General features: G+C 35.1%; 1 protein-coding gene across 4 annotated transcripts; it reads right to left on the bottom strand.

Moving 5' to 3' along the window:
- Positions 1 to 15043: 15043 nt before the first annotated feature.
- Positions 15044 to 24042, bottom strand: LOC113689017 (protein argonaute 16). Of its 4 annotated transcripts, XM_072050772.1 has the most exons (24): positions 23767 to 24042; positions 22824 to 22895; positions 21141 to 21373; positions 20853 to 21058; positions 20538 to 20747; positions 20318 to 20454; positions 20134 to 20231; positions 19962 to 20059; positions 19660 to 19831; positions 19429 to 19545; positions 19243 to 19350; positions 19083 to 19145; positions 18655 to 18768; positions 18408 to 18573; positions 18216 to 18328; positions 18001 to 18138; positions 17758 to 17912; positions 17595 to 17660; positions 16807 to 16870; positions 16377 to 16488; positions 16157 to 16230; positions 15812 to 15906; positions 15687 to 15718; positions 15044 to 15554 (listed from the first exon to the last, which is right to left on the bottom strand). In XM_072050772.1, the coding sequence occupies exons 3-24, from the start codon at positions 21351 to 21353 to the stop codon at positions 15376 to 15378; spliced, it is 2730 nt and encodes a 909-aa protein (XP_071906873.1). In that variant the 5' UTR covers positions 21354 to 21373; positions 22824 to 22895; positions 23767 to 24042; the 3' UTR covers positions 15044 to 15375. The 4 variants fall into 4 exon arrangements, with proteins under 4 accessions (XP_071906873.1, XP_071906872.1, XP_027062650.1 ...); XM_072050771.1 differs by lacking the exon at positions 22824 to 22895 and having other exon boundaries at positions 23767 to 24041; XM_027206849.2 differs by lacking the exon at positions 22824 to 22895 and having other exon boundaries at positions 17782 to 17912; positions 23767 to 24040.
- Positions 24043 to 24991: the final 949 nt, after the last annotated feature.

Below are 24991 nucleotides of genomic sequence, written 5' to 3'. Positions count from 1 at the left end.
GATCTTGGAGCTATTAATTGGCTTAAATTGAAGGGTATTAAGACCCTAATTAGGTGTGTTAAATAGCTTGTGAGTTATATGTGCAATTGTAGTTGGTTTGAGATGAAATTTGGTGTTGATTGTAGGAGGGAAAAATAGAGAATTTAAGGGGAGGTGCTGTCCAATTGTTGAAGTCATTTGTTTCCTACAAGTTTGAGTTGAATTTTGGAAGAAATGAAGGGTTTTGGGGTCATTCTTGTCCCTAGCACCAACTATTACCTTTTACTCAAAAGTTTCATTTTATCTCTTTGCATTTGTAGTCCATTGGAATAGGTATACGACTAGTAGTCGAGCCTCATTTGTGCATTCCGTTTACTGGGTTTATGAACGTGGAAACGATAATTGCTTTACCTTGGTTATTCTAGGGTTTCTCGGTGATTAAAGCCATATATTGGGTGAAGACTTTTGACGTATTTTGCTTGAATAGGTGAGTGTACCACTCGCATGACTTGTTGATTAACTCTTTTACCTATACCTGCAAAACGTGACTTGATTGACTGTAATACCTGTTTAATTCTGGACGAGATGAGGGTGTACTTTATCACACTCGTCTCTCTTGCTTATTTGTCAAGTCCCTGTATATGCTTGTACATGTTACTTGAACCTGTTGCTCGTTCTCTTGCCTGTGTGACTGTTTACTGTATAAACTGGAAATTAGCACTGTGCTTGACCTGATGTCGTTTGGAGGTGTATCCAACGACCTTCTTGTTAACCTTGAGCTCAAACTTCATGGGGAGTTAATCGAATCGAGCTAGCGAGGATTTGGTCGAGGAAATTGACAAACCATAGGGACTGTTCCTGGGGAATTCTAGGTATTGGAGACTCTGGATTCCCGATATACTCGAGTATTATCATCCTTGTTCTTGTTTGGAGTTCGGGCTCGGCAAAGGGTATCTTTGGTGAACAGGATTTAGCGTTCTAAGAGGGGTCTACGGACATGTTTATTTTATTAAACGTTGACGGAGGGTCAACGAGTTTGGATCAAGTACTGCAAATGGGAATTTGGCTCCTGAGAGCCACCTGTATCCTTTCCATTTAAGATGTTTATTTATTTCTTTATTTGCCGTGTCTATTTGAGTGAATGAAAATAAATCTCCATGGTTCATGATTGCTTGTGTTTTGGGTATCTCTGTGACGACCCCACTTCTCCCAAGGGCGAACCCAAGGGTATCGGCGGGCCGCCTGCCTAGCTCGCGCCAGGACTCAAAACTTAAAGCAATAAAACTAGATAAATCGAAAGAGCACTATATACAATATATACAATCCCAAAAGTTATATTTACATCTTCAAAAGTCTCGAGTCAAACCACTCTAATACACTATAACCACAACCAGCAAAAGATAGACCCTAAGAAGGGTTCTTATACAAACCACCAAAACAAAAACAAACATGCTAGATGTCTCACTATTACAAACAACCTAACTATACTAGCGGCAGAGTCCCAAAGTTCCCCGCGTCGTCCCCTGCTAAGGAAAACAAAGGAAACGGGGTAAGCTAGAAGCTTAGTAAGTAAACAGGGGGTAAAAGCATAAATTCACGTAGCAACAATTACACATTTAGAGTAAAGCAAAAGCAGAAAAGAACAACATCATATAATAAGGATACGGGTGGCTCCAAAGCCAATTCATGTGTCATGTATGATCTCCTGCCGACACTCCGTCGACCACCCTCAATGGTCCGTAGAACTTCACTTGTACACCCACCGACACCTTATCACCCTCACTGGCCAGTCACCTCACAAACTTGCCCGGGCGAACGAAATTGAACTTGCTGCGCAAGCTCGGTTCACAAACTTGGTCACCTTCTCGGTGAACCGGATTCACAAAATTGGTTCATAACATGAACCTACAAACTTGGTGATCTCAGACTAAGTTGGACTGACTTCGACCAAGCCCTAACCGGCTCGAATAGTCCATCTAGGTCATGAGATCGGGCCCCAAACTCACAAACTTCACAAAATTTATTCAAAAGTCACCCCGAGCCACAAGCTCAAGGGGTTTAGTTCCAAAATGTTTCATATACATATGTCATGTACAAATAGGTGCGAAAATTAGGGTTTAGGTCGAGTGCGATAAAGTACACCCTCGCCTAGGTACCCTTTTCATACATATCGAAACACATAACAACTAACACGTAAGCGCGGCCTGAATACTTACTCAAAATACCAAAAGTAGTACAAAGGCGGAATTCACTTTGTGTGTTGGCTAGTAGTGGGCCCCACCGGCTCCGCCTAGCTCACCACTGTCTGAAAACGAAGATTATGTCACAATATATCATAAACGGCAACTAACGTACTTAAAACAAGCAAAACGGCAAAATTGGCACGCGCAAGTGCGGAAACGGCAAAACGGCCGCACACGTCCGCGCGGAACGGCAAACGGAATTGGCCAAGTCGGCCATCTCAAACCGTTTTGGTCAAAAATTAGGCTAGGAATATCGGATCAAGGTACATGAGGTACCGTTACGAAGCTAAGAGGAAGGGCTACAATGTTCATGAAGACATCGCAACCCAGATCTCAATGGGTATAGGCGAAAATTGCGTGAAACAGTTCCAGCTGTTTCATTGCGAGTTACCAAACAGGCCTTGTTTGCAAGGCCGTAACTCACGGCTCAGAAATCGAAATTAAGAAATTCCAAAGGCATTAGAAAGCTGAGACATAAGGCTAAAACTTTCATGTTTTGGCCAAGACCTGAATCTATTCAGAACAAAACAAAATTCGAGTGCCAAAGTACCCGTCAGAACTGTCCAAATACAAGGCAGTTCTGACGAGCGATATTGTTTTGATCATAACCGGAGCTACGGAACTCGGTTTTCGACGTACTTTATACCGTTTCGAAGCTGAGATCAAGATCTAAACTTCATATGAAGGAGTCGACACCCAAATCGTACTGTATCAAAACCGAAAGATCACGGGCAGAAGCTAAACTAAAAGACGTACCAAATCTGATGTTCAAAACAGGCTTGAGCATTTCATCTATAACTCATGATACACTAATCCGTTTAACCTGAGATTTTACAGGCATACACAGGACTCAAGGGGCTACAATGTTGAAGAAGGCTACTCAATCTAGTTTCGAGTGCAACCAGGTCGAAAGTGCAATATACTATACCAGAATCGCAAAAACAGATTCACAAAACGTATTCTAGTGCAAACATCATAACTCAGCCTACACAAGTCCAAATCCAGAAATTCCAAAGGCATATGGTAGCTAATACATCAAAATACATTTCATTAGAAGACCATAACAACTAATTCGGAAGCAATACCAGCCAAAACAACCAATTACAAGTGCAGTTTTCACATTCTGATCAACCCAGAACAGCAACAGTAAAATCGACATATCTCACTCTACACTACTCCAAATGACCTGAAATTTTACAGGCACCTCAAACACATCAATACCTACAACTTTCATGTTTTAAGCAAAGGCCAATTCGGCCTCTAAGTAGGAGATACAAAACCAGACAGAAAAGGGGGTGGTGAAACCCTAAGTTGCTGAAATTTCCTCCAAATCCAAAATTACTTGCAATTATCACTCATTTGCACTTACTAGAGTCATTACCCCTCATTTCCAATCATCATACATAGCCACATCATAGTGATCATATGCAACCAGCAAAAATTCCAAATAAATAGAAAACTTCATCAATCTTAACTAAAATCAAGAAATAGTCCACAAAATCACACTCATAACAACCACAAGTCATTTATTAAGCATCTTTAGATAGAAGAGAGGGGTTCCATAGTCACTTACCTTAGAACCAAAGAAGAGAGACCACTTAGCACCTTAAGCTTCCAAACAACTCCACACAACACCTTACAAGCACTAAACTAAGAGGTTTTATGGAGTAGAAACAAGTTCCAATGGTTGGTTTTGATGATTTGGAGCAAAATGGAAGCAAAACTTGAAGAGTTTCTTCCTTGTTTTGAGAAAGAGAAAGTCGGCCAAGCTATGAGAGAAATGGAAGATATTTAGTCAATTTTTTGGTTTTATTTAGAATTTGGAAAATGGTTGAATAAAAGTCAAAACAAGGTTTAATCAAATGGTGACACATGTCACCCTATTTAATGCATCTTTATCACTTTGTCTCTCTCCACTCTCATCCACATCTCAACCTTCAATTATCTCATAACACCCGGTAAATTAAATCCAGTATTCAGAACTTAACCTAGTTGGCCGAATTTTTCCGAACTTTTCGCACTAGTGGGTCCCACGTTCGATATACGTTGTTAATTTCTCAAAATCCAACTAATACTAGAAAAATCATCTAAAAACTCTATTTACTCAATAAAAATTATCTGGGGAATTTTTCTAATACAGAAAAATGTAGAAAAGACAGGTTTCCAAGCTTAACCGGAAATTAGGGTTTTTGTTCACTTCGGGTTTCTAACCTTCTTAAACTTAATTAATCTATACAAAATGGATTAAATCCTATACTTACCCACACTAAAACACACATTAACATAACTAACTTTAATCACCACTCAAACTTGTTCGAATACAAAACTAGGGTTTAAATCTTACTCCCTACTTAGGGTTTTCGAAATACTCACAAAACCAAACGTTACCGCCTAACTAATGAATATATCAACATAGAACGGACTGGGGCCTCACAATCTCATTGAGCATAAACTCACCCCTTTCCGTCACCTTTGTTTTCCTTACAGGGTTCAACATGTTGGAAATCATGATTTTGAAGAAAAGAGTAGAGCTAGTGATAGACATCCCTTTTGATTATGCTCTTCTGTATAAGAAAACCCTAATTGTACTTTGAGCAAGTAACTCCCTTTGACTTGTAAAGTTCCAACGTATGTATATAAGTAATTATTCATGTCTCCTTCGTGTATTTGTTGATGAATGTACGCCCTATGGGTCTATATGAACTTTTCTTATATTAGTTGAAAAGTCGGACAAGTTCGGAACTTGAACGAGGAAGGAAAAATTTTGGCGGGAAAAACTGTTCACGAATCTGGCCGATACATGGCCGGATTTGCAGGGGGATTTTGAAAAAATTTTGGATCGAGCAACTGCCTCCAATCCGGCCAGGAATCCGGTCGGGTATCCGGCCAAATTTCGGCCGGATTGTGACGTGGCAATCTTTATTACTTTAATTTATTTAAAGTTTGAAAGTAATATCATTGTCCTTTTTGTTTATCAAATTAGTCCAATATGAAATTCTTGATCAAAATTGCTAAAACATGCCTGATCTTTAAAATTAGAGGAGGAAAATGGAGATTAAATCAATTTTTTTTAGAAGAAAAGGCAACAATAGTAAACTATAAATACATCAACAAAAAAAGACAATTATTGGTGTAATTGATACACAAGCACACAAAAGTGCAGAAATTTGTATTACACAAATTTCACTAAGAAAATATAGATGATGATGATGATCTTGAGGCACATTTGACACTATTCTTAAGGTGTTATTTGCCCTCACTAGATAAAATATTTGCTACATGGTTATGGCAAATTACCTCTAAAATACAACAAGATTGTTAAAGTAACTTGATAGCAAATCTCAAGTTTGCTCTACAAAGAAATGATCAAATGTTCTTGTTTTTACGTTTGTTACAAGCTTGTCAATTTATAAGGAAAACAACCTAAAGATCAGCAATACTGAATAGCCATGATTTCTTCACTTTTAATGATCATCGAGAGGCTGCATTAAACTCCTTTAATGGAACCAAATGCCAAAACTATTTCCTCACTATATTGGTCATCAAGAGGCCACATTAGACTTCTTTAATGGACAAAAATGCCAAAAACGTTTAGAAACTTTTTTCTCCCAACAAGCCACAAAGTTGTCAGTTTCTTTATTCTAACAAGCCTCATTATTATTTCATTCACAAACTATTCCACTACAATCCCCCACCTAGTTTGTGAATGAAATAACCAAACTAACACATAAAATACCATGCATAAAGAAAAGTATCATTAGATTTAAACTTTTCTTTTAGTGTAAGCACATTACCAAATCTAACCAAATCAAGGTTGCATATAGTATTAAACCATGATTTAAAAATTAGACTAGATATACCACACACATGCTATTATAAACATTGATCAATTCACAAAGAACTTTAGCACTATTAGCGGCCATGTGCTTCATCCTAGATTCATGATCATAAGCAAAAGCAAATCAACTTTTGCTAGAAGCGGCACCATTCCTATAATCATATAGGTGAAGACACTTTCAAACTCTATAAGACCAAGCACTAAGAAAGAATTTACACTTCATTAAGAGTATAATTTCAACATATACTCAACCTCTTATAACATTATGCATTAGTGGGGTAGGAATGTACACAATAATACCTAATGCTCACAACTACTTTGCAACTTGTTGTCAACCCTAAACCTTTTCATCTAGTGGCAGTGCTAGAATCAAGACAAGGTTCTCATTGTAAGTGATTTTAGATTAAGGTTTTCAACCCCATATCTAATAACATTAGATTTACCAAATCCCTTAACAAGGGTTTAATCGATAAATATCCTTAATTGTTATATATTCTCATATATAACAAATATAGCGTCATTATTTATTAAATTTTGTCTAAGGCACTCAAGTCTTAGATTTAACATGTGTAGATTTAACATTACACCTTATCCTAGGGACTAGACATAGAAGTTACACACTGTATAATAAAAAGACCGGATGCATAGGGTGTGGCCACAAACCCTAAACCACTTTGCCTTTTTACACATGTAGCAGCCAAAAATTTTGATTTCAACAATTAGCATCTTTGTTGATCTTAATCCCTAGTTTTTTATGTTTACAAAACAAATGGATGATACTAATATCTCTTCAAGATATATTTTCAGTTATGAAGCAAATTAAATTCAAAGATCGAGTGCAATTGAAAGAAACAAAAGTTGCTGAAAGCTGTCGGACGCTTGCGAAGACAGGATCGGACGTCCGATAATCATTGCGCAACTTCGGACACATGAAGAACTCCATCACCGGACGTCCGAAGGAAATAAGACATTCCCCCTAACTCACTGACCTCGATCGGACGCAAGTATCGGACGTCCGATAAAATCTTTCAAACTCTTTGTCTGCTATCGGACGGAAGTACTGGACGTCCGATAAGATCCTTCAAACTCGATGAAAGCTGTCGGATACTCACAAAAACAATACCGGATGTCCGATAGAATTGAAGAAAATTTCTCAAACTCACTGCCTGCTGTCAAATGCAAAAAACAGAAGTACCGGACGTCCGACACTCTCAACGGCTAGTTGACTCTTCAGCTACTTTCTATCCGTTGGAAGCATTAATAAAGCACTTTCTTGGTCTCCTATAAATAGAGCATGGTCAAAAACTCCAAATAGCTTTTGCACATTGAAGATACAAAAGATATAGAGTAGTTTTAGTGAGAAAACACTCTCCAAAGAAGATTTGTAGTCTTGGTGGTGCGAAATTCATTATAAACTTTTCATTTGTGAGTGAATACTTCAATAGTGTAATTCTGTGAGGGTTGTCCTGAGTGATAGTAAAACTTTCTAATTTGACCAAGTGGAGATAGGGGCAAGAAAGAAGTGAGTCTTCCTTCCTTTGTACACAAGATTGGTTGTATTTCATCAATTTGAAGAAACTTGTTTGAATTGATCTACAAATTCAAGAGGAGCTTAGTAGTCAATTGGTTTGCAATTCTTCCCTTCTTATTTATTTATTGTTATCTTGTGATCTTTAAATTGCTTATATCTTCTACTTCTCTCAAGTGATATTGTTCATTCATTGATTGATTTATTGTGTGATCACTTAGAAAAGAGGGTAAATTTTATATTGAGCAAAAAGTGCCCATAATTTGATTAATTTTATAATCAACCTAATTCACCCCCCTCTTAGGTTGTTTTCGGGCCTTAAAATCGATATCAGACTTTGGTCTCCTAGAAATTAAGTTCAATCGATTTTGGAGTAAAGATGACAACTAACAATGCCATATTTTTTTAAGAACAATCTGTAATTAGACCTCCAATGTTTAATTGATCAAATTATGTGAGTTAGAAAGAAAGAATGATTATCTTCTTGTAATCGATTGATATTGAGTGTGTTTGGATTGTGAGTTATTTGCCCAAAAATATTTGCTTACATCACCATTACAATTTTCAATACACCTTTTTATCTTCTCAATTACCTTTTTATCTCACATACATCACATCACAAAAAGTGTTACAGTAAAAATATCTCAAATAACTTACAATCCAAACACACTCATTGAATTGTAGTTTATTGTTAATGAAGGTCCATATGATGCCTTTATAGTAGATGAAAACACCCATAGATCTAGACCAAAAATAAGATATGAATTGATTGCAGATGATAGAATTTATCTCACCTTAAATGCAAAAGTTATGAATGTGTTATATAGTACTTTAGACTCAAATGAATTTATTAGAGTCAGTGGTTGTTAGGCAGCTAAAGAAATTTGGGACAAGATGAGAGAAATTCATGAAGGTAGTGAGAATATTAGAGAATAAAATAAATCTATTTTAGTTACTAATTATGAGTTGTTTAAGATGGAATCTCATGAAAATATTGATAAAATGTATTGTAGATTCAATGATTTTATTAAAGATCTAGAGGTGCTAGAAAAGAAATACTTCTTGGGAGAGAAAAATAGAAAATTCTTGAATGCCTTGTCCAAGGATTGGGAGAGTAAAGTGACTGCTATTGAAGAGGCTAAAGATTTGAATTCTATGCCTATTGAATCTGTTATTAATTCTCTAACCTCTTATGAATTGAAACTTAAGACTAAGGTACAAGAAAAAGAAGATGCAAAGCTCCCTGTGCTCATCTTTTGATATCTCGAATGGGGTTTGCAGCTCAGGATGTAGATGATTTGGTTTTATTGGATCGAGAAGATTTGGATGTTGATGACAATGATCTTGCTCTCATCACATAAATGTTCAAGAGAATTCTTAACAAAAGAATATTCACAATAGCAGGACCTAGCAATTCAGATTCTAATCAATTCAACATTGCAAGAAACAAAGGAAAGCATGAGGCCAACAAAAAACAAGATGGCAAATGTTATGAATGCGGTCAACTTGGACACTACATGAGTGAGTGTCTAATGAAGAAGAAACAAGAAGGAAGAAAATGAAGATTCAACAACTTCCAATTCACATGGAATGAGTACAACTCTGATGGTGAAATTGAAAAAAAAAAAAAAAACAATCTGCTCAATTGACTTTTATGGCCATTGAAGAAAATGAGGTAACAACTTCTAACTCTCAATTTAAAAGTAATGATGAAACTGATGATGATCTTGAATCTTTCATTAAAAAGTTGCATGATAGTTTGAAAGAATCTTATGCTAAAAACAAGGAATTAAAATACAAAATTAGTTTTTTTCTTCAAGATAATACACACATTTTTCAAGAAAACAGAAGCTGAAAACTGAAAATGATTTCTTGAAAAAGAATTAGATTGATTTACAAAATAAGTTTAATAGAAAAACAAGATTTTGTGAAATGTTCAAAAAGGAACAAAATGATTTGAAAAGAAGAATGGATAATTTAAATGAGTTATTCCAACATAAAAAAATAAGACTGTTTTCAAAGGAGTGAATCAAAGACTCATCTTGGCACTTATGAGAAGAAGATAAATTCTGGTGTAAATGATTTTGCTGTTTATAAGAGAAGACAAGTAAGATTTATTAAACCTATTTATACAAATAACTCGTTGATTATGTGTAATTTTTGTTGTCAAAAAGGTCATACGAAAAGCAATTGCTATGTGAGAAAGAACATGAGAAGAGGCATGAAATGCATGTGAATAGTTAGACATGATGCTAACTCTCAAGAACCCAAAAATTTTTGGGTACCATATATTAGTTCTTAAACTCTTGAATAGGTGAATTTGGTGAACATTATTAAGAAATGAAAGTGGTTCATAGACAATGAATGTTCAAGACACATGACCGGTAATCCATCATAATTCATCAAAACTCAAGTCAAAATTTTGTGGCAAGTGACATTTAGAGATGACATGAAAACTAAAACAATTGGAATAGGAGATTTTGATAAGATTGGTGAGATTCTTACTCATAATGTTCTATTGTAATTTCCTTTTGATGTTTCTGATGTTTTGAACTGAGTTTTTCTTGATTTTTTGGATATTATTGAATTCTTACGATGACAAAAAGGGCAAGAAAAGAATAATGCTGATCTAATGATGATTTGCATTGATAATTATTTTGATTGTTATTTCTCTATTTGGTATCAATTTTTTTGTTTTTTTGCCTGATGATTGCTGAATGTTGGTATGTTGATAATTGCTAAATTCTGGTATCATTTTTCTGTTTTTATTTGAAATATTGGATTCTCTGTTATTGTTGTTGGATTATGATTGCTGTTTTTTATTCTCATCTTATGATGACAAAAAGGAGGAGAAATGAATGCTATGTGTAAGGGGGAGTTATTCTGAGATTATATATTTTGCACTTAAAAATTTTGGATACAATGAGTAAGGGGAAGTTTATGCTCAATCTTTTTTCTTTTTTCCATCTATTGTTTTGTCATCATCAAAAAGGGGAAGAATGTTGATCTTAGTCTATAACTTTTGATGTTTACAAAACAAATGAATGATACTAATATCTCTTCAAGATATATTTTCAGTTATGAAGCAAATCAGATTCAAAGATCAAGTGCAATTGAAAGAAACAAAAGTTACTGAAAGCTGTCAGACGCTTGTAAAGACAAGATCGGATGTCTGATAATCATTGCGCAATTTCGGACGCATGAAGAACTCCATCACCGAATGTCCGAAGGAAATAAGACATTCCCCCTAACTCATTGACCTCGATCGGACGCAAGCATTGGACGTCCGATAGAATCCTTCAAACTCTTTGTCTGCTGTCGGACGGAAGTACCGGACGTCCGATATGATCCTTCAAACTCGACGAAAGCTGTCGAACGCTCACAAAAATAATACTGGATGTCTGATAGAATTGAAGAAAATTTCTCAAACTCACTGCCTGCTGTCGAACGCAAAAAATAGGAGTACCGGACGTCCGACACTCCCAACGGCTAGTTGACTGTTCAGCTACTTTCTATCCGTTGGAAGTATTAATGAAGCACTTTTTTGCTCTCCTATAAATAGAGAATGGTCAGAAATTCCAAATAACTTTTGGACACTGAAGATACAAAAGATATAGAGTAGTTTTAGTAAGAAAACACTTTCTAAGGAAGATTTGTAGTTTTGGTGGTGTGAATTTCATTATAATCTTTTCATTTATGAGTGAATACTTCAATAGTATAGCTCTATAAGGATTGTCCTAAGCGATAGTAAAACTTCCTAGTTTGACCAAGTGGAGATTGGGGTAAGGAGGAAGTGAGTTTTCCATTGTACACAAAATTGGTTGTATTTCATCCATTTGAATAAGTTTGTTTGAATTGATCTACAAGTTCAAGAGGGGCTTGGTAGTCAATTGGTTTGCAATTCTTCCCTTCTTATTTATTTATTGTTATCTTGTGATTGTTTATATCTTCTACTTCTCTCAAGTGATATTGTTCATTCATTGATTGATTCATTGTGTGATCACTTAAAAAAGAGGATAAATTTTACATTGAACAAAAAGTGCCCATAACTTGATTAGTTTTATAATCAACTTAATTCACCCCCCTCTTAGGTTGTTTTCGGGCCTTAAAATCTTATGATCACAAGATACTTTTGACTGAATTTAGAACAAATGCAATTGCCGGTATTTGCAGTACCTAAATTCACTTAAGAGTAATATAGATACATATATCCCATGCTATTGTTTAAGCAATTGCTTTACATACATATGTACAAATATTGAACAATCATCAATTAAGGTAATAAAATACTTATAACCATATTTGAATGCATGTTACACACTTCTTTTCTTAGACTAAGTTTTGACATAAAATACCATGACCTGTATTCACATGTCACAAACTACCATGTCACAAGAAAAAGAAGATTCAATCAAATGAATAGAATTTTTGCACTTATTAATAATCATATTAAACACAACATATAGACTTGTTTAACAAATACACTATTCTTGGACAATATAAGTTACTCTTTGTCCCTTGAACTAGTATTTGTATCTAGAAAATTTCCTTTTCCTTGGACCTTCCAACAAGACTGTTGTTGTTGTTTTTCTTCCTATCCACATATTCATCATATGATCAGTATTAACCTCCTTTATAGATAACTCAAGCATCTTCTTTTATACAAAAATGCTTTAGAACATGATCCACTATGCAAGTCTTAATAGTATAGAGTGATTTTCTTTGATAATCATTTCAACTAGGAGTAATTTTCCAATAATTACACCCACTATGAAATAACACAGAAATCTCCACTCCATGATCTTCTAAGTTATTTGAAGACCATTGTTAGGCCAAGGAGAGAAAAACTATGGTGAATACAAAATTCAAACAAAATTAACTAGAAATTTATTTGTATCTTACTTGAGTTTTCTTGTATTCCAATGTAGTCCAAATTCGGCTAGGGGTTTGAACATGAAGTAGAAGTTGTAGAAACAATCCATGAGGCCCTCTACACAACACTACATCCACTTTACATTTCTTTCACCTGCCTTGCTATCATCATCTTGTGGAGGAGAGATCGATTGCAATACCAGATAATATTTAAGTACATTTCCAGTAGTAGACTCCTTTGCACCAAACTACTCTGAAAATAACACCTTAACATTGTTGGTGTAATTGATACACATGCATACAAAAGTGCAGAAATTTGTATTACACAAATTTTACTAAGAAAATGGAGATGAAGATGATGATCTTGAGGCGTGTTCGACACTATCCTTAAGGTATTTTTGCCTCCGCTACATAGAGTATTTGCTATAAGGTTATGGCAAATTACCTGTAGGATATAACAAGATTTTTAGAGTAACTTAATAGCAAATGTCAAGTTTGCTGTTCAAAGAAATGATCAAATGTTCTTATTTGTTTGTTTGTTAGAAACTTGTCAATTTATAAGGAAAACAACCTAAAGGTCACCAAAACTAAATAGCCACAATTTCCTCACTTTTAATGATCATGAAGAGGCTACATTAAACTCCTTTAATAGAACCAAATCCTAAAATTGCTTCCTCACTATAATGGTCATCAAGAGACTGCATTAGGCTACTTTAATGGACAAAAATTCCAAAAACGTTTTAGAAATTATTTAACTCCCAACAGGCCATAAAGTCTTTAGTTTCTTTGTTCTAACAAGCCTCATTACTATTTCATTCAAAACTATTCCAACAACAATAGTATCAGCCTAAAAGTTCATGTAAACGAAAATAATAAAAAAAACTACTTTTTTAAACAAAAAACAAATTTAGTGTTACCTTTTTTTCGAAAAAAATTGGTGTCTATGTGTGTTTTAGTATTGTGTTATTTATTCTCTTTTGTCTATCTTAAATTATAATAAATTGATCAAAGCATATATAAAAGTGAATACTAACTGACAGGAAAAGTATTAAGGACATAAATGAAAATTAAACTTTATTTAACTCTTTTTAGTTTGATGTTGTTATCTAGTTGATACGATAGAAAAGATATATATTTTTTAGCAATGAAAAGAAATAATACTAAGTTATAGATAATTTCAAGAATAAATTGGCAATAATGTCATTGCACTCACCTTTTTTTTTTCTTTGTATTTCTAACTTTGACTAGTTTTTATGGAGGGTAAAGTGTGACTACTTCCTAAGTTCAGGAAGGCAAAGTGTTATTAATCCTAGTATTTATGAGCAACAAACCACAGCAAGAATTATGTCCCCAAGCTGGGACTTAGTTCAGTATCTATTGTATTGGTTTTAGGTTATGTAGTTATGAAAAGGTATTTCAAGAGGTAAGATAAAAGAAAATCTAATATTAAGCAAGCCAACAATTTTGATGATGTGAAAAACTCTTCGAAATGTACTATTAGCTAAAAATGATCAAGTTATTATGTAGATAAAATACTGACTTGTCTAAGATTAAGAGTCGCCATCAGCAATTGTAACCAAAAAAAGTAAATGAATGAATTTGAATGTGTTAGTTGAATTATTACTTATCATGTGGATACCAATATTAAGAATTATTCTTTAGAATGTTATTATTTATCTGTACCCCATTGGTGCGCACATCATCAACCACTAGATTAAGGTCTCCTTGGTGGACCTTGTAACATCTTAATACTAAATATTACTATAGAAATCTAACAAAATAATTTTCTCAGTCCCTATCCCCGGTAAAAAAGAATAATTTTGCCAATTATGAAATCAACTAAACCTTTTATCAATAAAAAGTCATGGCAAAAAGTCGTGCCTATGACTGAAGGTTTGCCAATAGTATTACGTTTTAACTTATCTTCCCAATCCTCGTGAGCTGCTTACTCGTACAAAAAAAAAAACATTTCGTGTATAGCTTGAAGTACATCTGCATTGACAATTAAATCTTTAAGAGTAAAACAAGAGCAGAATTTTCGTAGAGGATTATGAGGATAGCTGTGGTTTGAAAATTTATGAAGAGTTAGAGACTTAATTTGTGATATTAAAAATGAACATGACAAAAAGTGTATATAATCGCTTCCATTATTAGACAAGTTTTGACTTCATTACGATTTGAAAGTTCCATCGCCCCTACTAAATATTTTTATGTAAACAAAACAGAAAGATAAAATAAAATCGTCCTCTCAGTTCTCTAATTAAAAAAAAAAAAGAAAAAATTTCCATGAAAATCAAGCTGGTTAGAGATGATGCTATAGACACTTGATGCTGGGAAAACAGGCATTCAATGTTTGCGAGAAGTAATCAAACTTCAAATGGGAAAACAGACATTCATTGAGTCAAATTTGAAGTTTGAATACTTCTCTGAAACAGCGAATGGCTGTTTTCGCAGCATCAAGTGTCTATGGTTCACGGCTACAAATTGCATTTTCTGCTATTCCCCATGATAAAGATGTTTCTTAACCGTTCCTTCTTTGAAGAAATGTGATTCTATAGAAAAACTGAAGTAAAACACATCAAGTTTCTTCAACAACCGCCACGATAATAAGATACATCTTCCAACCAAGATGCATAGTAATCCTCCACTTGGTACACAATGCATGCACCATAATTAGCAAAAGGTGGAGTTAGTACAAAGACTAAGGTCTAGAATACTTCAGCATTAACAGTCTAATTCCTGCAAATCCTCCAGAATTTCTGTACTAGGGAGGATGTGTGTAATTTAAAAGGTTCCAGACCGGTATACCAAAAGTTGCTACCAGATGAACCATTCCAAAACCCCTTCAAAATGGATACTTGGGGTTGGCTATAGCCTATGTCAACAAGTATTTACAGGTTTATTAGAGTCAGACTTCAGCAAAAGAACATGGAGCCTGCAACCTTTTCATCCAGCCTGGGAAGCTCAGGAACAGAAATGCTACCAACTGATGTGATGCCACTCTTATGCCCAGAAGAAGTTTCAGAAAAATCCTCAAACTTTATGAACTGTCCCATTTGTTGGGCTGCAAGATGTGCATAACAAACAGGAGCCACTACAAAGAAAGTAAGGTGAAATTATGAAATTAACCTTCTTTATCGAATGACGTGTTAATCCTGAACTAACGGACAAATTTATATTTCCTTATTCAGAATAACATGAAAAGGTAGCTAAGAAATGAAAATACCAATTGAGATTGCAGATGTACTCCTTTGGTACCTAGAAAAGCGAAATACAGTAGCATTAATCAATTTCATAAGCTAAGCTAGGCACAGGCAAAAAAATAGCTTAAAAGCAAAAACTGAATCTTACACATATGAGAGAGAGAGGATGAGTTGTTGTAAGTCATCAGGAGAGAAACCAATCTCATCAAGCAAGACATGATAGTGAGCAGGCCGAGAAGTTCCCTGTCAGAGTAGAACTTTCAGCAGTTTCAAGGAAAAAATTTCCAGGCCTCCTTCAGCATAGAAACATTTATGACACCCTATTGTTTTACATGAAGTTCTGCCATGAGGTTGCTAATAAATGCTAAGTCTTATTTATACGGTTTTGCATCAACCGTCAGTCTACTCCAAATCAAACAAGTCACCACCAAGGTAATTAATTGACAACTTAGAATAGCTAGATAAATGTATTCCAAATATAAAAATAACTTACAATCATCCCTGCTTGAGCACACATGTAAAAATCATAATTTCTCGGATGGACTATTTTCGTGTCCACAACAGTACCTGCAGAGAGAGAGAGAGAGAGAGAGAACCTTAGACGGCTAAAATGAGATAAGTGAATATAATAGTAAACATGCAAACGCGGTGGGAAGACAGAACCTTAGATCCTATGAAGTACGATGAAAGAACGTGATCACGAAAATACAGACCTGGTGGAACATTTTCTGAGGCATTATTTTGAAAGAGCTTTGTGTGGTGATTCTTTTGAGCCACAATCACAGTGAATTTCGGAAAGTTAACCTCACCAAGATGCTCATAAGCCTGACAAGTTTCAGAAACTTCTAAGCAGATAATATTGAAAAGGGGGCGCTGACACTAGAGAATACAGATGGACATAACACCTGATTGTGGGTACTACAAGCATATCAAAGACCGTTTCTGATATACAAAATATTAGCAAAACCATTGGTACAATAAACGCTTCACTCAAATAGTGAAGGCATAATGGTTGGAGGAAATGTAAGAGATCCGATAAGTACATGCTGCATCTACAAAACCAACACGGGCCATAGTGGACAAAGCTGAAAGCTTTAGCTAATAGAGAACCCTGAATTAATATCGGCATGAAAGCTAAATTACCTTTATCATTTGATTGAGCTCAAAATTCAAAACCTTACTAAATTGTGATTCGCTCACTCCATCCCTGAAAGAGAACATATAGTCAATAAACCTCTGCACTGGTAGATTCATCATGTTAAAACAAATGTTTCATATTTACGCTAACGATAAAATAAGCAAGATGATTCGCGTGTGCACACACACACGAAAAAAGAAAAGGAGGAAAAGTTCTCCCTGCATGTTGAAATCGTCAACACCCAAAGAAGAGCATCTAGGATAGCCATAAGGTAACCAAGGTCTCAACAATCTAATGTAGATTCAAATGGACACTAGCATGAACAGGCAGAATACGTGGAAAAATAGCCAGACATGACCTGATAAGCTTTCCTATCACAAAAATATGGAACCAAATGTCCAATTGGTCATTTTCAACCACAAATGCATGGTAGGACTATGTTAAAAATGCATGGAATATATCTGTGCACACCGGGAAGGGTGGAATAATTTGAATTTGGCTTGCTTATACTTGTAGGATACTCAATTAAGGAAGCAAATATACTTTTAGGATTTTGCTTGTGGAAAAATTTGGATTTTGCCACAAGCAGAAATCATCTAAAGCCCCTGGCCGCATCCCCTAAAAAAGTAACAAAAAATAAAGACTAAAATATGAACATAAAGCCAAAGAGATGTCTAGGCAGAAAACATCACATAGCATCTAAGTGACTGTAAAACTGACAAATTGTCTGCCCATAATACACCAAGTCACCATGCATAACTGCCAAAGCAATAGAAGCTCCATTGTAATGTACCTGAAAACAATAACCTGAGCTGGCTTGTAGCCATTACTTGTACCATAGAAATCCAAAAGTAGTTCCCTGTAAAAAGATCAAACTAAGAGGTTATTCTTACTCAGCTGTCTAATAAGTTCCTCAACTACTTGCACAACTCTTCATATCAATGTTAGTATACTACAGAAGAATTTCGTTTTGATCATGCCTCATAATGCCACCATCTTCTCCATTTGCCAAAGGTTTGTATAGAGATTCAATCATTTCAACCTTTGATGATTGCGTACGAACAGCTGCTCTGTACCTTGATATCAGTGGCCAAGATCTAGATCCAACAACCTAGAAAAGAATACAAATGTAAGATGGCAAATACTAAGCATTATAAATTAGTATGTGCCGAAAATAAAACGCTGAGTAGCATAATTACAGCAGCAATAGATGGAATATCTGAGCGGCCAGGAGATCCATGAGAGACATCCATCCCCAAGATCATTGTTGGAGTATCCTTGATAAGTGGGATGCGTGAGGGTCGCTCTATTGACAACAGTGAATTGATCCCTCCAAGCTATGAAACAAGACATGAAAACATCACGATACTGAAACAACCACCTAATATCTTCAGACTTTTGTTGAACCAATTACCTTGGAATTGATTTTAAGAAGCACATTTGTGAGATATTGGTCATTGATCTTGGTAGGTGACAAGCATTGAGTAACGATACCAAGATCACTGAGATTCCTTTTCTTCCAAGGGCCTTGATGTGACAAAGACAACTCAATCAGTATAAGTTTTTCACCTTACCCAGAAAAATTGAATGCATGACTTCAAAATACCATATAAATCAGAATTTTTCCGCTCTGGCAACACACACAGCAGAAATTCAGGAGGACCAGGAAGTTTGGACATAATCAGTTCAAACATCTTCTCAACTCGTACTGCAGGGCTTAACCTTCGATTTTGTGGGTCTTCCTCTATCAGTGAATATGGTCGCTCAATATGCTAAAGCAAAAACAAAAATCTTTCAGGACATGTTTATGTACGAAACGAAGTAATAGAAAGCCAGAATGTTTCTTAACATACAATGCCCTTGTTTCTTCCACAGTTGATAAGCTCCCTCGAAAGATAACTGGTGTCACAACGGGCAGAGAAGTTGACAACTGCCCAACGTTCTATCCTGATGGGATCTACAAGTTTCTTTAGAAGAAGAAAAATGTATGAGAACGCATTAGAACTAAATTTCTTAGATTTCATGCAGAGTCACCATATTAGATAAAAGCATAAAAATTTGATGAATTTTGCGTAACCCTATTGACCTTCTTTCTGTCCCACTTTTCCACCCAAAAGGCATCCCTAACTTTGTTCACAAAGAAAAGTAGATATAAAGAACCAAACACAGAAGAATTCTGCTAATGCAGCATGCGTTTAACTATCATGATCCTTAAAATTGCAATTTGCAAGAGCCCCAAGCTCTAGGTTAACCGTTTTAACATGTCAGGGGCTGATGGTACCTTCTTGTTGAAGTTCCAACGGCCATTACATGGGAAGCAATCTTCATTGTTACCAACCTTCAACTGTAATTTGCAAGGAGAAAACGAAACAAGACCACATAAAAAATAAGCATATCATAAGTCACAGAACTTCATCATTTGAAGATAACTGATTTATCACCTTAGGTGCCTCAAGGACACGGCCATCAACTTGAGTAAGCTGTTTCTCAATGCATATGCCACAAGCAGAGAGGATAGGGTCATCATCATACCGATAGTTTTTCATAGCCTGCCAAGTTGCAAATAAAGATCATAAACTAAGAATACAAAGGAAGCTCAAATTGGGCATCGGATTGAAGTAACATACATTGGTTACAGCTTGTATTCTCTCTGGAGGCTTCTGCCTAGACTTTTCAACTAGAGATGCCCTCTGCATTGAGGTTAAAGCCTTTGTGTATCGTTGGAGAGATACAAGAGAACACAACTGGAATAAAGAAAAATATTCAATCAAGTTCTTAAAAACTAAGAAAGGGACATATCTAGCCAAAGGATGCTAAAGGGAGGTTGGAAGAGAAATCAGGGGGAAAAGTTCACATACCTCCAAAGGCAGATAGTTTGGTCGTTTAGGCTTTCCGACATCAAGGCATGGCATGTATGCAGACGAATGAAGTTCTATGTTTCGATGTTTTGTAAAATACTCATAAACTGTGACCTCTACAGTCTCTCCTCCATCATGTTGATCAGTACCACTTTTCACTTTCATAGAAAAACTAAACCAAAAATAAGAATCATTCTTAGAATTAAGAACAAATGGTGTATTTTGTGTGTGCATGTATATATATCTCATACACATACATATGTTTGCTCCAATTATAAATACATTATTTGATAACCACTTACAATTGCTGATTGCATGGCTTTTCACTTAAACCTATGATCTTGAATTCCATGTTGTTGTGCCTTGCCTTTACCCTCATATTTTTCAACATCTTCTTTGCCTGTAGATTTTAAGTTAAAAAATAATTAGAAACAGAAAGACAGTGATAGTTTATGTAATTGGACAGTTCTCTACCTTCACCCAATCAATAAAACGAGGTTCTTTTGCATTTTGGTTTGCAAGTAGAAAGTTAATTACAGGGCCAGGTGTCAGGATCATTGTTGTAGATACATCTGTATTAAGAAACTAAAGGAACATTAACAAATACATTTTTCTGAAGCTTGTATAGGTATATCTAAGGACAAAAGTTGAATTATACCCATATTCAAGGACAAGCCTCCATGAGTGGGCCGAAAGCTTGAATGAAATCCCCGACAACCAGTAACACCACCTCCAACCTCAGTAAATAACCTCGAATCATCATGAAAGAATGACTGCCTGACCAAAAGGCAACCCCTGCACCCAATACCAGGATTATAGAGTTTTGAGAAAAGAGAAACTTGTTACTGATAACCAAAATGAAGAAAGTTCATTTATACCTATTAGCAGCTTGTTGTCTCAGCACAATGTCAAGAACTCTCAGTGCATCTTGAACCTTTTCTGGTTCAGTTCCTTGAAGAGCAAGAGAGATGGACTTCAAGGGTACTTTGGCAGCGTAACTGATCGCAACTTTAAAGGTTTTTGATTGTAGAGAATGCTTTGCCCTTTTACCAGACTCACTAGGACTCCCGGTCTGAGAAGGGCTCCCCCTTCAAAGGACAAAAAAAAAAATTTTTGACAGAGAATTAACGCAATGTTTTCTATGAGATCTAAAAAATCTAGTGAAAACATATGCTCAACTAAGTACTACTCACCGTTTAACCATGGACTCCTCCAGAACTACTGGGAACTCTAAGTTGTTATGAGGCAGAGGCCCTACAGTGTATAAAGCTTTTTCTCCATCATATGCAAATCTCTTTCCAGCTAAATCAGAGAAATAGATTTGGTAAAGTTTATCCATAATTTTTCTCCCAATTCCCTTGCTGTCAACAGTTTTCCCTAGCTCAGAACTAATGGAAACCTGCAAAGATTTTATACAATGAACTTGATGTAGAAGAAAATTGGCCTAGAAAGTAGAGAATCACAGCCAAGGGAAATCCTACGGTATATTGGTAAAAAATCTCATCTGGATGCTTGAGAGAAACTCTGAAATGGTTAGTGAGCAGAGAGATAGGTCGCCCTGTTTTCCCAAATCCTGGCCTACTGATTATGCTGCGGTTTGGCCTATCTGCTTTCTCAGGCTTTACACTTGGTGGTATGACAGGTGGTGGTGCAGGCAAAGGTTGAGAATCACACTTGTTACCGTCCTTCTCCATCCTTCACACAAAATTAAGACCTGCACCATACAAACATGAAGCATATTCATCGTTGTCATGGCCACGAGTAATAATCAATATTACATAGACATGCTCCCGATCATAAACAATTTTTTTCCTAAAGCAACATATTGTGAGTTTCCTAAATGGTGTATATAGCAAATAGCTGGCATTTTGAAAATCATTCTCTGATATGTGATGGATGATCATTTACCATGCAAAGAAACAAGAAACAAGCTGAATAGTCATTTTGAGTTGCAGATTACCAACAATAACTAAACTATAACGAATTGAACAATCAAATGTCAAAACAACATGGGAAGCACCTCATGCATTAGAATGTCAGATAAAATCCAACCATACCAAATAATAGAGAAATCACCAACAGGCTCAATGTTATCCAATTCATGTGAACCTGGATAACTTTTTATTTGCAAATAATCATTTGATTGAATCATAAACACGTTTTCCAACCACCTTTTTATCTCACATACATCACATCACAAAAAGTGCTACACTATTTTTTTTTTTTTAATTATTCCAACTAATCTCCTATCCAAACACTAGTACTTACAACAGGAGAACCCAAAAATGGTGGTCTTAGTCTAAGGACCTTTTCAAGTAGTTTTGTAAGTTTATACTCAAAACTCAGTAAATTTGGAGATGACTGCCAAATTTTCATATACGGTCAAGAATACAAATAACCTCATGACCCTACCAATAATGTTGCTAAAACTACAGCTTTGATCATGCATAAATTTTTCCATCCTTTAAAAAATTCATACAGAAATAAAAATGACAAAATAAGGCACATACTAAACAATTTGGAAAAATTTACAATAAAATTTTGCATAGAAGCAGTAAGACAGTAACTTCATCGTAGGCATTTATATAAGAGCACCATTAAGTAAAACAAAGCAACGGGGGTAGCACATTTATTTATTTATTAGTTTATTTTTGGCAGTAGCACATTTAGTTGGTAATATGTTGCCTATGGCATGACAAAAACATCAACAAGAAGGTAGTAACTAAATATCTGAAAAGAAAAGGCAAAAAAAAAAAAAAAGAGAAGTAATTCTAATCCTGAGATAGACCGCTTCGTCATTCAGTACCCAAAAAACCCTTTTAACAACAAAATAATGAAAAAAAAAAAAGAAAAAAATGCCAGCGATAGCCGGCCCCTTATGCAGATAACACACGGAAACGTATCTCAGCCAGATTTATCAGAAAAATTGGAGACAAAATCTTAGTTTGTCAAAAACAAGGTATTCTAAAGCCCCAGACTTAGACACATGCATGAAACTAGCTAGTTTATTTACAAAAAGGCACATACTACTTGCTAAGTACATCATTTTGTGAGTAAATTAAAAATGAAAATCCCAACTGTAAAAATAGGATATTGCAGCAAAACAGAAATACAAAAAGCTAAATAAGATAATTTCATCAAGAAGAAACAGGGAAAAAAAAAACCTCGGAGAAGCATTGAAGTGTATATTTGAGAGCTTTGAGAATAACAGAATAAATAAAAGGCCATCCTGAATACTGTTCACAAAACAACTTCCATTATTAACAAATGTATTCTATATAATCTTTTTAATTTACAGTGAATATACACTGATAAATGAATATAAGTACAGATAAATCACACACATCCACATAGCAAACGAGAGAGTGAAAAGATATGAAACTAAAAGAGAAAACCTTCAGAAAAGCCAAAGAGGAGAAGGTTTACTCGAGGAAAACCAAAAGAAGGGAGGATAGAAAATAGAAAGAGGGACAAACGGAAACCAAAAATTAGCACAGACCAGTTTCAGAAAACTTAGATAAAAAAAATAGAAACTACCGACAAAAACATTCAAACCGAAACACGAAAATTCCTAAAAAAAAGAGAGAGCTTTTGAGGTGGAAATTTCTAAATAATTAGAAGGGTTTCTGAAGAAAAGCCCAAACCAACAAAAGAAACTAACATAAACTTATCAAAACAGATAAATGTGTGGGATTTAAAGCTACAACCCAGAAAATTATTCCAAAGATTAGATCAAAAGTTGAAGGAAACGGAGTGTTCTTGAAATGAATTATAAACCTACCAAGAAGAACATCAGATAATCACAGACGATACAATATAATCAATGTGTCTTCATAGCAAGAACCCAGAAATATTTTCCAAAGAAAACGTCAACAATTGAAGAAAATGAGTTCCTGAAAGTCTCAAAGATTTCCTGACGACTGACGAAAAATGGTGTGAAATAGGAAAAGGGTTTAATCAGAAAAGAAAACCCAAAAAGGATTATCAATCAAAATCAAAAATCACAGAGCATAGAATACATGCCAGTCCACTCCCCAGAAAATTTTTCCCAAAAAAATAAAAGGAAAAAAAAAAGAAGAGAAGAAGAAAGAGGCTTCTGTTGCATACTTTTGGGCTAATAATGAGACTGCCGATTGCTGTGATGGAAATTGTAAGGGGCTATAACTTATAGCCCACAAAAGAATGCGAAAAAAAAAGTACAACTTTTTCTCTCTGTCTCCTCTCTAAGTTTGCCTGATTTTTCATCAGAATAGTGGGGGAGGAGTACTGGAGCAGTACTCTTTCTGGGTTTTGAACTTTGAAGTTTTGTAAGTTTTGGGGAGAGTGGAGGGAAAGAGTCCCCAATTTTGGAAAATTATTTTTTCTGCTATAAAATCAGCGGTATTTGAACTGTGCAAAGCACAGTTTGGGCCCTAGAAATTTAGTCGAATGAGAACAAGGGGCAGGGACCTGCACAGTCAACGGCCAGATTTTGGTCAAAAAAATATGCGGTCCAGATTACAAGTTATATATCAATTTTCACAACGTGTGTGGGGTCCGTAAATTTTTGTACTAAAGTTACACGTTATGCAAACAAAGTTACGCCATGTGCAATCAAAGTTACGTGTTGTGTAAAATGACCAAAATGCCCACTGTCCGTCGAATGCATAACATCAAATTATTTTGACACATGATGAATGAATAGAAATATAGGAGAAAAATTGAGCATTAAAGCAATTAAATTTGACAAATATTATTTGAACTCTCATTTTTGTTAATCATACTTTCGTTATTATTTTTATCGTATAGTTTTTGTTTATTGTAGGAGCACAATTAACACAATATGGAATATAAATAAAACTTCTCTCAAAATTTGTTGTGAAGAGAAATTCCATCTATGAAGTCAATCTCTCTATTTATTGTGATTTGAATAAAGATTTTTAAACCACTATTATGATGATACCCAAAAAGAAGAGAAACTTAATACACTATAAGTGCATTGGTGTATTAATAGTAGTATAGTTTTAGTTAAAACTAAATCAAAAGCAGTCGTAATACTTTTAGTACTTTAATAATGGGAAAAAGTTTAGGAAGCTACTAAAACATGGCACAATCTTCAACATCAATATAACTTACTATAAACTTTCATATTTTTCTTTCTTTTGATAGAAGAATCCAGTTCATCTATTTAAATTCTGCTTAAAGGTGACAACATTATCCTGCAGCTCCTGAATATAAATAGCAAAGTTAGATAAAAATATGAATTGCCATGTTTCCTGGTCTACATATACAAATTAGAATTGAACTATTTTTTTATTGCAAAAACATCTTCCTAATCAAAATTGCAATTTCT

This window comes from Coffea arabica, chromosome 5c (genome assembly GCF_036785885.1).
Source record: "Coffea arabica cultivar ET-39 chromosome 5c, Coffea Arabica ET-39 HiFi, whole genome shotgun sequence".
Taxonomy (NCBI): domain Eukaryota; kingdom Viridiplantae; phylum Streptophyta; class Magnoliopsida; order Gentianales; family Rubiaceae; genus Coffea; species Coffea arabica.
The sequence above is the reverse complement of the archived record's forward strand: the minus strand, read 5'-3'. Positions and strand labels throughout refer to the sequence as shown.

What these genes read in the sequence shown, in the direction of transcription:
- LOC113689017 (XM_072050772.1), bottom strand. Translation starts at nt 21,353, where the DNA reads ATGGAGAAGGACGGTAACAAGTGTGATTCTCAACCTTTGCCTGCACCA. An exon ending in GTTTTATTGATTGGGTGAAG is followed by an intron (nt 20,060 to 20,133) that starts GTAGAGAACTGT and finishes TAAAATCTACAG; the next exon opens with GCAAAGAAGATGTTGAAAAA. An exon ending in CAAACTATCTGCCTTTGGAG is followed by an intron (nt 19,546 to 19,659) that starts GTATGTGAACTT and finishes TCTTTATTCCAG; the next exon opens with TTGTGTTCTCTTGTATCTCT.